Source organism: Triturus cristatus, chromosome 6, assembly GCF_964204655.1.
Source record: "Triturus cristatus chromosome 6, aTriCri1.1, whole genome shotgun sequence".
Taxonomy (NCBI): Eukaryota; Metazoa; Chordata; class Amphibia; order Caudata; family Salamandridae; genus Triturus; species Triturus cristatus.
The window spans coordinates 701,611,500-701,629,571 of NC_140589.1; the positions used below are offsets into that span (position 1 = coordinate 701,611,500).

General features: G+C 41.8%; 1 protein-coding gene across 1 annotated transcript in view; it reads left to right on the plus strand.

The window, feature by feature from the left end:
* SIM1 (SIM bHLH transcription factor 1) overlaps positions 1-18,072 on the plus strand; it is a 243,426-nt gene that overhangs the window by 216,820 nt on the left and 8,534 nt on the right. Inside the window, exon 11 of the mRNA XM_085611189.1 lies at positions 15,181-15,586. Coding sequence (XP_085467315.1) covers positions 15,181-15,586 — 406 coding nt within the window. The remainder of the gene's footprint in view (positions 1-15,180; positions 15,587-18,072) is intronic.

Here is an 18,072-nt window from a genome sequence, read left to right on the forward strand (position 1 = left end):
AGCGCTGCAGCATCAGAGAGCCAATCCAAACCCTAAGACTGAGAAGCAAAAAACAAAGAAATGGTCGGACAGGGAAAAAACTAAATAGGGGGAAAGAGAAAAGTTTTGATCGCCTTCCTAAAGCCGGACAAGCAGGTCATCCTACGAATCTGAACAGGCAGAGAGTTCCATAACTTAGCTGCCAAGCAGCAAAAGGACCGGCCACCAGCACGAAGGCGTTTCACACGCGGGACGTGGCAACTACTTGAATCTGTGCTACCTGGGTGACTATCGCGAACCACCCAGCTGCTGCCCCAGGTGCGCTAGTCACCCCAGCTTGCTTACCTTGACTATATTGCCTGTCTGAGGTGTCCAGATGGGCCATCAGCCTCCTGGCCTTTTAAAAATGTTTGCGCTCAGCAACTCCCACTAGTGCACCCTCCCATAAGGGGTGAAGATAACATCACAACTTTTGATAACCATGGCAGCACATTCACTTAGTTAGCCACCTAATTGGGTTGCTCTGCACTAACCGCTGGCATCACCCCAATCGCCAGCCAACTATTTCCATTCTACACAGTGTTGTTCGCCACAGGCAGCACCACTGCGAGCGAGCTACGCTGTCCTTCCAGGCTACCTACGCCCCTGTAAAAGGGACAACATCCGGGGGAACTTGAACTATGACCAGCTTTATTTCCTGTCACCTGATTTCTACCCCACTTTTTAAATTTGGGAATGTCGCTCTTGGAGGACCTCCTGGCCTCCTAGGCCTCTTTGCCGGCACGCCGGCTTGGGTCTTTGCTCCTCCCCCTTGCGGGCCAGTGGGTGCAAAAAAATCAACAATTCGTCAGTCGTGTCTATCCTACCCATCAATAGCTCCATATCTAATCCAGTACGTGGGTGCTTGTTGCCCTTCTTAGCCCCACCAGGCATCTTAGCAAGTAATAACCAACAAAATTGTGACACAAAATTGCCTCCCAGTGACAATGCCGCTGTGCTCAATACCCACACTCATTACTTGTCTATAATTCAGGCCAACTTCTCACCCAAAAAACTCAGTTTCCAAAATTGCTTTCTGTAGCTTCTAGAAAACCACTGACCATAATTATAGGATGCTGGACTGTATACCACCTGCACTTAATGGCCACAATAGGGAAAATCCCTATTAGACAAACCAAAATAACAGACAGTGGGAAGCGCTGCTCAATAAAACCAGTGCACAAAATTGCTTTAAAAAGAGCAAATTGTCTCAATATTCCCTTTGCTCGGGGCTTGCCCTTACAGTCCTCACAGATCTTATTGCTATAGATCTGACACTAAGGGATGACCTTGCAACGCCTTGCTACCACTATTGGGACTTGAACCCTTGCCTTAGGCCTGCAACACCAAATACAGAATCCCATACCTCTGAGTTGCAGCTCCCAGTTAGTCCTCACCGCACTTTCATAATAAATTCCTTACATTTTTTGTTGTTGCATAAAACAGGCCTCAACCCCCTCCCCCCCCACGCTGTGTAGTAACCTGCTGCCGCTGGAGTCCCTCGGCACCCTCCAGAGCCGCCACTGAAAGTCAAAAAAACACCCAGATCGTTCGAAAAACAAGCACATGCAGCTCCTGGAGGCCAAAAGGAGGGGGCTGTCAGCAGATCTGGGGCTTCACTGGAGCGGTCAGGTATCCGCCGGTCCCCAAGTTGTACGATGAGGCTGCGACATGGAGCAGGAAACAAAGAGACCTGCTCATCGACGTGCCGTCCCTTTTAAACGCAGGGCCCTTGCATCACCGACCCGCTGGAAGCAAATTCTCACCCCGGAAGGATTAAGCCCTTCCGGGGTGGCGGAGATGTCCCCCCCATTCCCTCCGGGCAGACTTCCCCGCACAGATGTACCAAAGAATTAGCCCTTTAACGCCCGCTCGTCAACTTTAAAAAATGATTAAAATTCAAAAACGACTAAATGGATTTAAACTGAACAAACAAAAGCACGCTTTCTGAGTAAACTTTTACTTTCATGCCAAGTTTAGTATAAATCAGTTTCATGGTTTTGGATGTAGCACAAACAGAATTTCCTGTGGGAGCTTTTTTCATCCACCCCGTTAATGTGTTTCCTGAACAGATCTTCAAGAAGCTTGGCAAGATGAACCTAAGCTGGCTAAGCTAATGGACTGCCAAATTTCATGGAGATTCGTCCCTGTTGCCAAAAGCTAGAGGCTCATTCAATGGAAAGTGTGACCAAACCATAGTAACACAGCGGTAACTGCCGATGTGTAAAATACTTCAAAATAAACATTCAGTCTGAGTAACTAAGCAATACCTGGATGAAAATCAAGCAAGACTGACATTAACATCATCAATAATTATTTATGAACTGAACATCACGATCAAAAGAGTTGAGAGTTGCTGTAAGTGGGCAGTGTTCTTATAAAATCTGGGAAATGTGGTTTGCAAATTTGCACTGCATTGTGAGATCACAATAGCAGCTCACGGGTAGTTCTATCAATTGTACTCCATTGTCTTTTCTACCCTACCTGCTTTTACAAGTGATACCAATGAATACCTTAATATCTTTTTGTGTTACTATCTTTGCCCTAAGTGGGAAGGGTATGGCCATACGTCGGTCCCGTGCTCACTGTGCCACTGCATTCTAGCTAGCCTGCCTGATGAGGGATCATACCCCGAAACTGGTCCCAGGATGCTTGTTTCCGGTCCATGGAGGTACTGGCTTGGCAATTCGGGCTGGACTGTTCCTGTGGGGAGCAGGGTCAAGACTGATTTGCATATGGCTGGATCCAAACTGGGGGTGGCATGATTAGCAAAATAACAATGGATATAACCCAGATCTGTGAGAATGTTCGGCTTTCCGTTTATCATCTTCTTATGTTGCAATACCTTAATATCACACCAACTTATTTATTGCAACAGTCCATAACTAGTTGTTATTGTTAAACTCTTAAAACACCCTTGAATTACAAATAGGGGATATTCTATCTTTCATACCTTGTTTCTAAGCACCAAACTGCATACAGTTCAAATCTTTCTGCAGTCAGAGTGTGCTAAAGAAAAGACACTATTTTTATTTGTGTTTATTGTCTGCACTGCATTTCTTTCAGGAAATGTTGCTCCTCGTCAAGTAAGCTTCTGCTAGAGCCAGCTTATCACAAGTTGTGTACTGGTGGCAGATCCCCTTCAGTCCAGGGAGTAGTCACTTGGAAACCACTTACAACTGCAATCAGGGACCTCTCTAACCATCTTCACTTCTATAAAGAACTAGCAACCTGTCTCTTTCTGCAATTGTTTAGACACCAGGGAGCAGATGTATGAAGGCACTCTGCAATCGCAAAAGGTCCAATTTGCAAAATCGAGCCTTTTGATACTGCAAAAAAGCGTTTTGGTACTTAACAAACCCAAGTTGCAATTCAATTAAATGTTACCAAATCACAGTTTAGGTTTGTGACTAAATGCTGAGGGCCTCATTTATGAAAAGTGATGCACCACTGCGTGAAAACAGCGATGCGTCACTTTTCATTGTACCCTCCTTGCGACACCAATGATGCGTCATATTTACAGTATGACGCGTCATGTCGCAAGGAGTTACAGATACGTCAGTATTTCTGACATATCTGTTGGCGCAAAAATGACGCATTGCTGGAGTGTGTCACAAAAGTGACGCAACTTAAGCAATGGGTAATTTCACATGGGCAAGTCCTATTTCAAATGTGCCTGCGTGAGTCTTACACCTGCTGTGAGGCAGGCGTAAGATATTGATGCATTTGCGTCCTAGAAGTGGCGTAGTGAAATCTTGTAGATTTCACTGTGTCACTTCTACGAGGCTTGCTTGCGTCAAAATGCCCACCCTGCATACATTATACCTGGCGCAGGTATAATGTGGCGCAGGGGTTTACAAACTGACGCATCTACCTATATGTGTCGCTTTATAAATATGACGCAACATGGCGCCATTGTTTACCCTGCTGGTGCGTCACAAAAAGTGACGCACCGGCGGGGAAAAAGTGACGCAAGGACTCATAAATAAGCAAGGGGCATGTTTGTGGCATCCCTCCCAAATACTGTTTTGGAATGGGATGTATTAATATTTTGCCACCAAAACCAGATGCAAAACATATTTTACAGACTACACAAATGTAGTGGTAATTCATTCACAAAGGGGAAGGCAATCTCCTTCCCCTTTGTGAAGGTTGACACTTTTGTTTTCAAGAGTAGCCAATGGTCTGATGTTACTTAAACTTTTAGTTTTTTTAAAAATAAATATGTCCTGTTTTTCTTTAAGCAAAACAGGCTACACTTAAAAAAAACGAATGCATACTTTATTTAAAAGAAATCACAGACTTGGTGAACTGCTGACCACAGGAGGCCACCATCCCTGTGATGGCTGCGAATCATAGCGGGTCACAATTTGTGACCTACCTCAATAATATTCATGAGCTAGGTAAAATTACGACCCACTACGATTTTCTATTTTGCGACACAACCGATTAGTACATAGGTCATTTACCAAAATATCACACTGGGTGCATAAATAATGATTGTAAATCATGACCACTATTTTACGACCAGCTCTTCGTACCCCTGGCTCTAAGAAATTTGTGAATGTTTATTCTGCTGAGCATCAAGAAGTCAGGTTGATGCTAGATGTCTTCTTTGCGAACAGACAAAAGCTAAGTTGAATCCAATGAATTGTGTCACAAGATATCTCAAAACCCCAGGCGACCTCATCAAAGCAATATTCTAGAAGGCTTGTTGTTGGTGATTGTAAGAGATGCAGGACCAGGTAAAGAGAACTGGTTTTGCTCTGCAGTGTATGGCCTCTCTAACGTAACTTAATTTACCTGAATTTGTAGCAGAGCTGCTTAGCTTAACGTAAGTCATTTCTTTCTGAGCCTGCCTAAAAAACATTTTTTTACGTGTGGGTGGTCTGTAATGTACTTCGCATATAAAAAACATTGTGCCACAGGCAGTGGTTTGTAATAGAATATATGACTCTCTTCTGGGATTTACCACTTGCAACACCTTATGTCATATTAGTTATGTCACTGAAACATTACAGAAGAAATGTTTAGCCTGCTTTTTTGCTCCTACCCTATACTCAAGACACTGTTCATTGTTTAGTTATTTGTTGCTGGCTGTCCACTAGAAATATTGATCATGTTTAAATTTGTCAGCCTCTCCCGCTATGTTTTGACACCATTTTAGACCAGAGGTGAAATAAGCTTTTGGAGGGAAATTTAAACACTGAGCAGATGTACACTAAATCCATTATTTTACTGCTTTGCTGTCCTCCCATCAGTTGTCTGACTAAATCTCTGGGATAAAATGAGCTCATGAAATGAGGTTTAGACAAACACTTCGAAAAAGCACACTCAGTCCCTTCTTTGAGTGCTTTGCGTTGTCCGTCTGAGGCCCTGTAGTAACTCCACAACTTTGAAGACGATGCAGATTGTAAAGTATAATTTACAGATCCACTATGGTTTTTCACTTGTGAAATACCTACAGTGGTCAGGCTGGCCTTAGAAGCAGGTGCCTGCATTATATTGAACAACACAACGCTACTAGTTCCTATTGGAGGCACAGTGTAGATCCTTTCCTCTGTCGAGTTCCCAGATCAGTTTCAGTGGCACGGTTCTCTGACAGACAGTGTTGCACATTAATACACTTTCTGCACCTAAGCAATTGATTGTCTCTGCACAAGCATAGCACCGGTGGGAGATGATGTTGATGCTGCTTTGATTAGTTTCTTAGCTACAATCTTTACTAGTTTCATTGCAACAGCCTCCGTTTGTCTTTACATCAGGCTGGTATGACTGAGACAGAACCCACCCGTATCTCCCGTGTCTCCACCCCTGTGAACGGGAGATCTTCATTTCCATTTCCAGTGAATAATTGCCAGTAGGATGAGTCATTTTAATGGACATACTGTTTTGCTTTAATCTAAGCCTTTGCCATCTGTTGTTCCCCATAACAACAAATACAGAGGACATATTTTACATTTCAAGCTTGCATTATAAGTGTAAGATAAAAGTGATTTAGAAGCATGCGTCTGTTCTAAGTAAAATGCATCTGCAATGCATTTTTCCCATTGTGAAGAATGAATAAGGGCCAGCACTTCATACTCTGGTATTGTATTTCTTTGCACATTTCTCATAATGTGCATTTGCTTTCAAAGAGGTACAAGTCATTCTGCTGGTTTAAAGTGCATTTGGCCCGGCTAAATACTTATGCATAGGTAAGGGATGTAGGTTCAAATTTGGACATTTTAACAACTGATGATTGGTGAAACCATACTCAAATTAACATGTACATAATGTGATACTTAGTTATAAAACCTTTGTTTTTTTTAAGCCGACACAATGTAACCATCTAGTGTGTTACACAGACCTTAAAATCTGATCTCTAGCACAAAGGCAGAATGAAAATTGCATTAGACCATACCTAACAGAAGCAACTCTTATCTAATATCTCACACTGCTTGTAAAGTACTGTTGGTTCATAATGGAAGCCTCGGTCTGGCAGCAGATGGTCCAATACCGGGCAGAAGTACCTATCCCTTTACTCTGGGCCCAGCAGTGGCAGGAAGAAGTCTTTGCTGGTGGGAAATCCCTGCCCCCAGGCCATCCTACCAAGGAAGAAAACACCACTCCACACCTAAGCCCTTTGTCTACTGTCTGCGAGCAATCCACATCTCACCACAGGAGAGTCATCAGCAGTCAGGTGACACGGGACACTGGCAGAAAGGCCCCCTTTGGAATAGGCATGTAGATTACATCTTTCTGAAAGTGTAATTTCCAAAATAGTAAAATCTGACTTGATCATTAAGTTGGATTTGAAATTACAATTAAAATAAATGTGCCCTCAAACCATAATTATAGTTACTCCCAAATTGAAATTAAGCACTATAAGTTATAGTGTAACCCAGTGTTTTTTGTATGGGAGAGCCAGCCTTACCCCACTGAAAAATGACAATGGAGGTTTTTCATTGCCAGGAATTGTTGAACATTAAATATATATACACCCTACTTATGAAATGCTTTGCACCTTGCCCTATGGACTTTTGAGGCCTACCTTAGGGGTGACTTATAAGTAGTAAAAACTAAGATTTAGACCTAGAAAAAAGTTTATTGTTCCAGGTTGATACAGCAGTTCAAAACTGCTTACCAAGGCTGCAGGGGCAGGCTTGGAGACATGTTTTCCAGTGCTACTTTAGCGGGGGCAAAATATATGCTGCTGCCCACAAAGTAGCATTTAATTTAGAGGCCCTGGGCACATGTAGTACTATATACTATGGACTTATAAGTAAATTATATGTGCCAATTAGGGGAAGGTTTCAAAAGAGAAGCATATGCACTTCACTACTGGCTAGCAGAAGTAAAGTGTGCAGAGTCCTAGGGCAAACAAATATGGGTTCAGCAAAAGAAGGCAAAAATGTAGCGTAATATCACACACAACATTGTCATCTCCAGCACACAGGCCATATTTAGGCAACCATTCTACTGTGAATGTGGGGTATAACAGCAGGTCTCACAGAGATCTTCTAGTTTAGGATTGTCCCTGAGGCCCCCATATCCGACAGATGCACCCGCCATATGTGGAGTCACTCCCCACCACTCTTTTGCAGGCATCTAAACTTGCTCCTATACATATAGATATACAATAGCCTTAGAGGGGCTTTCAGCCATCATTTTTTTTCATCCTTTGGTCTGTTGGTGCATCATTCCCTTTTTGTCTTACACCCACTAAACTAGAGCGTACAGCACAGGGTAGAGAACCGTGCCACTTCGGCAGTTAGCTACCATTACTGAGAGTGATGGCATTCTGCTCTTTCACAAGAGCACACCCAGACACAAAGTAGTTCCTTTCAGTTCCAGAGACTACTGTAGATGGTAATGTGCGTGTTTTTTTAGGCTAAAAAATATGTGTGCTCTTAGCCATTTTCTTATAAAATGCAATAAAAACAAGCACTGACAAAATCAGAAACCGGCAGCCAATGCTATCCCTATTGACTTTGCATTGCTGGGGTCCCAGAGAACTGGTAACATTTCACGTATGTATGTGACTGGTTTAAAATTAAGCACGTGAAGACCCTCAAAATAGGTAAGAAGATCAGTAATATTTCCTGACTTTGTTTTAAGTAATCGGTATTAAAATAAGAGCTCTTCCGTTACTTGCAGAAATGTTAGCTGATGGCTATGATTTTAAAATATCTTTGTTTGCCTGACAACAATACGGCAGCGTTGGCAACAAGTTAGAGGGATATCCAATTGCACATTAAGACTTACATAGGAAATAATTAATATAATTTTGTATTGTGCTTTTTGGACAGTTTCGACACCTTTCAATATGTTTCCCATGCACTTACAGACTATTCATTGTAGATATTTACAAAAACTCACGATCATTTTCAGTGCTTGAAACTGAATCCTCTTCAAGTGAGGAGGTCCCAGAGAACATTTAAAGATCCAGTTAAGAAATTATTCTCCACATGTAAGTCAGACTTACATGTGGAAAAAGAGGACCATTTTGACTCAGAATCGGGCGCTGATTGACTAAGAAGGTTCGACATATGTTTGCACACAGAAATGGTACAATTCAGAACGTTTCACGTATTTATGCAGAAATTATACCAAATTAGTGCACCTGTTAAAGTGTCGGGGAGCATTGGTCCACGTAAATAAGGCGATCACCCACACAGGTGTGACTTTATGGGTGCTCACAAACAATTCTTGTGCCCTCTGTCGTCTTATTTGTTCTTCAAATGATCCATATGAACGTATACTGGTGAACTTGAATGAGCATTATTATCTCCCATGATCTCAAAGTTTTTGTAAAGGCAGAATTAACATCGAAACATATTTTCTTTGTTGAGAAAAAATAACTTTTGGAGTGATATCATCCTTTTCCTAACCTCATACGCAGAGATTTTGTGCAGTGTAGAATCTCTCTCTCTCTCCCCCCCTCCCTCCCACCCCGTTTTGAAATTTGGACAATGCCAATACATAATGCTTTTATAAGAGCATGAGATTCAAGACTAGTGCTTTAGCTATCTTTCTATACAGGAAGGCACTAGGCATCTTTGTTGCATGCAGTCGGTCCTAGTGGGCAGTAGTTACCCGCAGATTAAAAAAACATAAATGCAGGCAAAGTTTCAAAACAGTTCTGTTTTACGTTCCGGCTAACTTCTTGTTAACATCATTTGCTTTTTTTTCGACGAGAATTAACGTTTCCTTAACGACCTAAAAGGTATTAATATGAAATTATTATTATTATTATAAAGACTGACTTCATATTAAAGACAGACAAACATTCCACCTTGGTCTAGCAGCATATAGTACGTGTCAAGGTCAACTACAAATCATTATCCAGGGCCACTTACCGTAATAAAACATATCATAGTTCTTTTTCGAGAGCTTCTAGAATGTATCCACAGATTTCAGCAAGAACAAGGAGGTTATTTGTCAATGTCTCGCTCCTCACTTATTTTGGGAAAGAAAACTGCAACTTGTGACCCATACCAGATTGACTAGAAAACTGCTGCCATAAATCACTGTCTTGAAATAAGCTAGCTTGTGTTTCCATCAGCTGCCGTTTGACTCTGATCCCCAGAATGCAATGCATCAAGATGCCATGATGTAGAGGAATGTTAGCCCCTTTTTGTCCTTTGACCTCTCACCTTCTGGCGTCCAACTTATGCATAAGCGATGAGTCGGAAAGTCAGATCCCTTGAGAAAGACAATGGACTGCAGATTTCAGACGTCCTTCCTGGTGAAACTCTGTCAACTATGGGAATAATTTGTACACTGTGATTATTGACTTGCTGTTACAAATTAATCCCAAACTAGTTGTAGGCAGGAGGTGGGAGGTTAAGAGACACAATTATCCCTATGTTCCTATCTGAGAGGTGTTAAATTTGATAACTGCTGAGAGAAAACGTTACTGTATTGCGTGGCAATGTATCTCCAGTTGTACTACAAATACTGTAAGTTGTAAAGATGCAATACCAAAAGCCAATGACCTATTTACGGCAATGGATAAGTGTTCAGTGGCTCCTGGGCTACATTTTCTGCACCGGAATCTTGCTGCAGGAAATTCTTCCCTGCATGTAGTTTATAAGCATCTGAAATGATACTGAGTTCATTTAATTGATGATAGATTCTTACAAACACTTTGGCCCTTGTTTGGATATGGTCAGGTCCTTTACGCTAACGCCATGATTTGGTAATTGTGGTACCACTACCACTAAATATGATATTATAGCAGGTTTAGGTCTAAATAGAGAATAACTTTCAAAAACAGTGTTTCCACTTGCTTTTCACATTTAAAAGTGTAAGGCTGGTACCTGGTTATAGCGGTACATACAAGCAACCATTTCTTGTGCAGTGAATTTGTACTATCACGTTGTTTGATGCATTTACATCACTTTCCTGTAAATCGAAAAAAATCATTTGCAATGCACAAGAAACTACTTATCACACATCTAACACCAATTGTTTCCCCCGTACAATTTCTAACTGAAGGCTTCTGTGTGGTAATACAAATAATTCACTTATTGTATATCTTCATCTTTTGTTGGCTGATTTCTAAATGGCAGCTTCAAATATTATAATCTTGTTCATGATAAACAGAGCCACTGGAATTATGTAATTGTGCTGCCATAGCGTTAGTTGTATAATTATAGATTTGCCACATTTGCCATATAATCCTTCATTTGCTGCACATTCTGCATATTTTAACAAAAAGAAAATTATGTCTCTAGCTCAAACAATTCAAATGTCATTAAAAGCGCAGCAACACATGTCGCAACGCAGTAGGAGGCCCTATTCCAAAAGTTGCTTATTGGGGTGTTAAACTGCTACTAATAAGGTGCAACCAACGCCCAAACAGAGTTGACATGTAAAACATGTCAAAATAATGAAATATTACTATCACAAAATGTGCTGCATTACGCCACATAATTTGGCTTTTCCTACTTCAAAATTTACCTAAACTAGTCACATAATTTGTCCCTCCCCTGTCGCATAATTCCAGTGTACTTGATGATAGGGTTAGGCCATAGGTGTAGCAGGAAGTTTACCTAATATATCAAGTTCCTAACCTATTATTTATCAGTAGATGCCCTGGTGTTGAACCACCTCTATCTCATACTTATACCAATGTATATTAATTAGTTTGCTTTTCGTATGCTGGAGTAGAAGTTTGCAGAAGTAACATTGGGAGTGACTGATTTTTATTTCAGTTCAAATGTTTTGCCTTATTTAGTGGGATGAACTACCAGTAGTGGCTGCTACTTGACGGGGATGGTGAGGTGGGGGCATAATGAAAAAAATTGGAAAAAAGACTCACCTGGAACGGCCAGCTGCCACCTCTTCTCTGCCCTCTTCCATCTCCCTTCGTCCAGTGTCCAGTCTCGACCGGCAGCAGGAAGCACCCGGGCACACAGGCTCCCCTGAGCCAATCACAATGCTGCAATGCACCTTTGTGATTGGTCTGACCGGGACAGGGATCCTGTGCATGTTCCTCACCAGGCTGTGTAATGCAACTTGGTGGGGATCATGCAAAGTGCGCATGACTGTTATGTTGGCCCAAGAGGGCCGCCCAAACAGTCATGGGCACTCAGAGAGTGCAAACCACTCCTCCCCACGATTGCAATAGGAAAAATAAAATGATAATAACGATACTTAATTATCATTTGATTTTTCCTTTTGAGCAGTGGGGCGATGCTTCTCCGCCTTAGCTGAGGAGCCACCACTGTGAACTACATAATACTGAAGGAGGATCTTAGGGTGTGATGGTAACATTAGCAGCCCACACATCAAAAATGTAATTACGTAAGACATTTCGGTAAACATTATCTTTTTCTGGGTGTAGCAGTTAAAAAACAACTCAACATACTCGGACATACACACACACTTTGAAACCACCCAACTCCAAGTCATTAGTGCAATGGAAACAAAACCAGACAACAGTATCTAGAGTGCATTAGGCTATCATACAAAAGTCCAGGGCTGGAAACTGTGTCCGTTATGCCCTAGAGGGAGCTGGTTACTCTAGTGTAAATAAGGATAGAGACTGGGGGCCCGATTCACAGAATTAACTTAAGACAAAATCCTAAACTTACTACTTTTGGTATTCACAGAATGCACTTACTACTTTTGGTATTCACAGAATGCACTTACTACTTTTGGTATTCACAGAATGGATTTACGACTACTAACTTTACGTCTGCACTCGGGCCGGAAATTCCGGCCCGGAGGCGGAGCTTCCGGCCTGGAGGCGGGGCTTCCGGGCCGGAGGCAGAGCTTCCGGCCCGGAGGTGGGGATTCCGGCCAGTGGCGGAGATTTAGCCATGGCCAAAATCTCCACCTCTGGGCCGGAAGCCCCGCCTCCGGGCCGGAAGCTCCGCCTCCAGGCCGGAAGCTCCGCCTCCGGGCCGGAAGCTCCGCCGCCGGGCCGGATTTTCCAGCCCGAGTGCGGACGTAAAGTTAGGTTAGTAGTCGTAAATCCATTCTGTGAATACCAAAAATAGTAAGTGCATTCTGTGAATACCAAAAGCAGTAAGTGCATTCTGTGAATACCAAACGCAGTAAGTGCATTCTGTGAATACCAAAATGGTAGTAAGTTTAGGATTTTGTCTTAAGTTAGTTCTGTGAATCGGGCCCAATGTTTCGGACTATATAGGCAAGTACTTCGAATGTACTCTCCATTAACACACTGAAACTCAGACATTTGCAGGGTATACATGCTAAGGGCTCAGCCTTATCAGACCCTTTGTCACCCTACACCACCAACAAGACTGAAACTCACCTATTCAGACATGCTTATTACATGCTCACCTGCTGAATTACTTCATAAGATTGACTGGCATTGAATTCGAGGATGAACACCCTCTGGCGCTTCCTGTAACATCCACTCTTCTCCTAGAAAGCAATCTAAAGTGACCGTCTGGCAGTGTTCTACTAAACATAGCAATGAAATACAACTATAGCTAGACATATCCAAATGCTGCTTTCCATAATTCATTGTCGATGCAAAACTATTTTAGTTTTTTTCTAGTCCGATTTAAAAAATGTTTTCGAATGATTAGATTGATGCCGCTTTGTGGGACAATTTAACAGGCTTTTGCGGCCCATTGACGAATACACTTCATTTCCAATGAGGAGCATTTTCAGATTGATTTTGGTATCTTTCTGGGTCCAGTGCAGGGCATCTTCAACTCATTGTTGGTTAGTGGTTTGTGGTGGTTAACATAATTTGTGTAGGCGATATTTATCAATCATGTTGTGTCAGTGACCTGTCTGCGAGTGATTTCAACCTTGGGTGGAATTGTAATGACTTTTCCATACCATTATATACATTCTGTATACAGAGTGCCACTCTAGAGTGCTTGAAGTGCATTCTGCAGATAACACTACATATACCCCATAGGTTGCACCATGGTGCATATTTATAATATAGCAAGTGTATAAGACTGACATTTTACAGTTTGCTTCTTCGTTAAGCAATGTTGAGAAACAAATATTTTGGCACCATCCCAAATATGAGGTGACACATGCTATATAAGTATTGGATGGTGTATGTTCTAGTCTTTGGACTATCAACCTTTAGTCAACTGCTGCTGTCCCTAGCCACTTTATAACAGTCCATTTCACTTGTTATGCAGTGCCGCAAAGGGTCTGTTTTACAAAGCTTTACATTTGCACACCTAGATCAAATTACTTACGGAAATGGCATTATTGTTGAGTGCAAATTCTCGTTTTGTGCTCCCAAAAAGTGGATTCATTCTCGAAAATAGATTTTTCAGATGTAGTATTTACACATGTATGTTGTAACATTACATGGGGCCTAAAGTGCTCCCTGAGACTTTCAAGGTAGGAATGTCATGGGGACTTGGTAAATAAACTTCTGTAAATTGTAGCTTTGTAGGGATTCATAAACATTCCAATGGCAGGGTTAATTTAACGTGATTAAACAAAGAAGACTAGCTTAAGTTGACCAAAGTGATGCAGTACTCAAAGTAGTTCTGTCACAGACACCTTGTAGGTGTATTCATGAAGCCCTCACCCACCAACCTAGTTGGTGGCATGCTTCATCATCGGGCCCACCCAGTGACACCTAGTATGTCCCGGGTGTGCTACGACGCCTGATTACAGCGGAGCTGGTATATTGCTGAGAGTGCAGTGAGGTTGGGTGAATTGTGATTTAAAACGGCTTGGTGGTGGTCCCAGTACCCAAGGGTAAATTAAATTTTAATAACTGCGCCGACACCAGCGGTTAAAAGTAAGGCTACAGGACGTGTAAGGGTGGAGAGTTACTGCCCCCTGCGTCCTTCAGATGGTCGACATGTTTCAGCCAGTGCCTTAGAGTATTCGACCATCTGAAGGACGCAGGGGGCAGTAACTCTCCACCCTTACACGTCCTGTAGCCTTACTTTTAACCGCTGGTGTCGGCCCAGTTATTAAAATTTAATTTACCCTTGGGTACTGGGACCACCACCAAGCCGTTTTAAATCACAATTCACCCAACCTCACTGCACTCTCAGCAATATACCAGCTCCGCTGTAATCAGGCGTCGTAGCACACCCGGGACATACTAGGTGTCACTGGGTGGGCCCGATGATGAAGCATGCCACCAACTAGGTTGGTGGGTGAGGGCTTCATGAATACACCTACAAGGTGTCTGTGACAGAACTACTTTGAGTACTGCATCACTTTGGTCAACTTAAGCTAGTCTTCTTTGTTTAATCACATATAAATCCCTCGGGGACATGGACTAGCTTTCTAGTCCTCTCTCTCCCTCTTGTTACACGCAGGGTTAATTTAACACCACCAACACTGGTAGGCGTACAATGGAAGATCTTCTCTGGGGAAAAGAAGGGAAATATTGTCCGCCTGGAGACAAAAACTTGGCGTTTTCAAATGCGCTTTTGCCTGGCATTTATATATGCATAAATACATATACCATTGTGTTTCCTACAGCTCTCTCCAGGATAAATTCCTGCATAAAAATGGAAAGCATCTAAAGGTGAACTCGAAAAAATCTCAACAATATGAATTTTCTTTTTCAGGCATTTCAATTTTCTTGAATGCTGCAATAGTAAAGTTTTTAATTTAGAGGTTTTACCACATATGGTTTGGACAGTAGCAAAACTCAGAACATTTGCAATGTTGACAGATGGATCTTGCTTTTCTGTGTTTTAGTATTCTGGATTCCACACGGAGAGGTCTGAATCTGACCATGACAGTCAATGGGGGGGCAGCCCCTTGACGGACACTGCGTCACCACAACTTCTGGACACCGGCGAGAGATCAAACTCCCAGCATCATGATGTCTCCTGCGCCTACAGACAATACTCAGATCGAAGTTCACTTTGCTATGGCTTCGCCATTGATCATTCCAGGCTTACTGATGACAGACACCTACATACTCAAGCCTGTGACGGAGGCAGATGTGAGGCCGGCAGATATTTCTTGGGCACTCCACAGACAGGAAGAGAGACTTGGTGGGGCTCCCGTTCAGTGTTGCCCCTCACTAAGAGTTCTCCTGAGAGTAGAGATGGGTACGACAACAGTATGCCACACATAGCTTCTATTCACAGGATTCCCGGTAAGAGAAATACTCACATTTTAATGAAGAATAAAAAAGCTATTAAAAGTCAAAAGGACTACTGCATGTTAGATTTGTTTAACTCTGTGATACATTTTACATCAGGGCGCTATATGCAAATACTTAAAGAGTGGTGGTTAATTATTGTATCCTTCATAAAACAGTGGATAACGATTTAGGAATTTCACTTTTGTTGGGTTAATTCTTTTGGTGCACTCTGTAGTATATAACTGCAGATTTGTTGTGAGATCACAAAACCTAAACACTCAGATTATCGCTAATTAGAAGTGTTGTGGAAATTAGGATTTATCCAAGGCATTCTGTTTCCAATGTTTGCATGTGTTATGTTTTAATGTGACAACTGTACCATCTAGTTAACTCTACACTGCTGAGAAAAATGTTTAAATTATAATGTACATTAACTTGTTGTTCATAGTACTTTTCTAAAATGCACATTTTATTGGGATTTCAAATTCCTTGAGGATGAACTAGAATTATAGATTTAACAAACATTTGTACAACTAATTGTAATAAGAAATACATTTGGCAGGGATGGCAGAAGGGAAGAATATGAAAAGGGAAGGATCCAGGGGCAAGTGCAAAGGATCTAATATCAAACCTGTTCCAAGAGTAATTCTACAGATATATGCCGCAATAAACATTTAAAATGCAGTTTGTCCAAATTCATAATCACTGATAATCAATGATTTAGTAAGACAGTTTCAGATAGCTGTTCCAGAAAGTTGGGGGACATAAGGTGAAACTTGAATGGTGTCTGAAATAGACATGTTAACACCTTTAACATATCATTGGCCCGTGCTATCAGTTGTTACCTGAAATGGGCAAAATGGCCAGTGAACCCATTGTAAATTTACCAAAAGAGACTGTTTTGTTGTCTATTTTTGCTCCTGGCGCACATGGGTTTTGACGAATTTTGTATCAGTTTAATTGTTTGGCACCTTAGTTTGAAATGCTGTACAGAGGTTAAATGTCATATAGGAACATAATGAACCTATTGGTGGATGGAAACAGAAAATCTGTATTTGGCTAATGAGTGAGACATAACTGTTTCTTCAGATATTATACATCCATGTCAGGTAGATACCATTATTAATGCAGTGGAATAGGTAGTGATACCGGTAAGTAAAGAAGACAACGCAATTCATTGACTTTAAGAATGTGTTATTTAGCGGCTATTTTGTAGACGCTGAGAATGATGGCAGCGTTTACACAGAGGGCATGAGGGATCCAATAAGGGGTACTGGAAGGAAAAAGACCTTAGACTTGAGGAGGTTCAGGGGGCTTTAGCAAAGGTGGGGCATTTTCGCATTTGTGATCAAATAATTTAATCAGAGGGGCAGATGGAGATAACCTCCAGAAGGTTAGGTGTGGATGGAAAATAGGCCATAGAAAGACTTCAATATCAAGGCAAATTCCCTGTATAGAGACATTTTGTACAATCTACTTGATGCCTGATGGGTGAGTAAAAGATGATTTAGGGAATTTAAACTGGTATTGAAAAGTATGCCTGAGTGGTTTTTCAGTGGCTTTTGAAATTACTTTTTGAGTGGATTATGGTATGGCTAGCTTTCTGGGACAGGAGTATTAATTACCGTCATGGCCTAATGGTAGTTGAGTTGGGTTGGTGAAGCATATTGTGATTGTTGAGCAGATTGTAGTATATAAAAGGGACGTTCAATATAATGCAGGCACATATCCCCATCAGTTGGTCAAAGTAAACTCTGTGAGTGGAAGCAGATGTTGAGGGTGAAGATGAGAACTAAATTCACTTTGAGAGCACTGGATGATGGGGAATTGTATTGAGACTTAGGTAGCAAGTCACAATTTAGAAGCAAGTGGCTACATCCTGCCACAGAGGCAGTCAGTGACACAAGCTTAGAATTGAAGTGTAAGGGAGAGAAAGGAGAATGTGCTCTCAGTGTCATCAACAAAAAGTAGTTAGCAAAGTCTCAATTATGAGATGGCATTGGGAGATATTTTATGTGTGTGTGTTTGTGCGTGTAAGAAGAGAGAGCGATTGAACCTTTAGTGAGTGCTTCCTGATAATAGTGCTTATGGGGCTGAAGTGGACAGCTTAGTAAGATGAGATTCAGAGGAGTGCTGTGCTAAGACCCAAGCTTGACAAAGGCTAGAGAAAATGTTGAGGATGGCACCATTAAATACAGCAGCGAGATCATGGTTGATTAAGAAAGATGGTTTTGATGGTTGAAGGTTATGAAGTATAAGATGTGGATCAGTGCTACCTCAGTGGAATGTATTCTAACAATGTCCAGTTTCCGAGAATTGCACAGATATTTGGTGGTGATCATGCTACCAGTGAGTTTAGAGAAGTAGGGTAGGGGTAATAGGGCAGTTGTTTCAGGGGTTGAAAGGGGTCTGTGTATGGTGTTTTAGTGTTGGGATGAGAACTGAGGCTTTGAAGTGGAGTATAGGAAGTAGAGTATAGCGACTGGTTGAACTGGTAA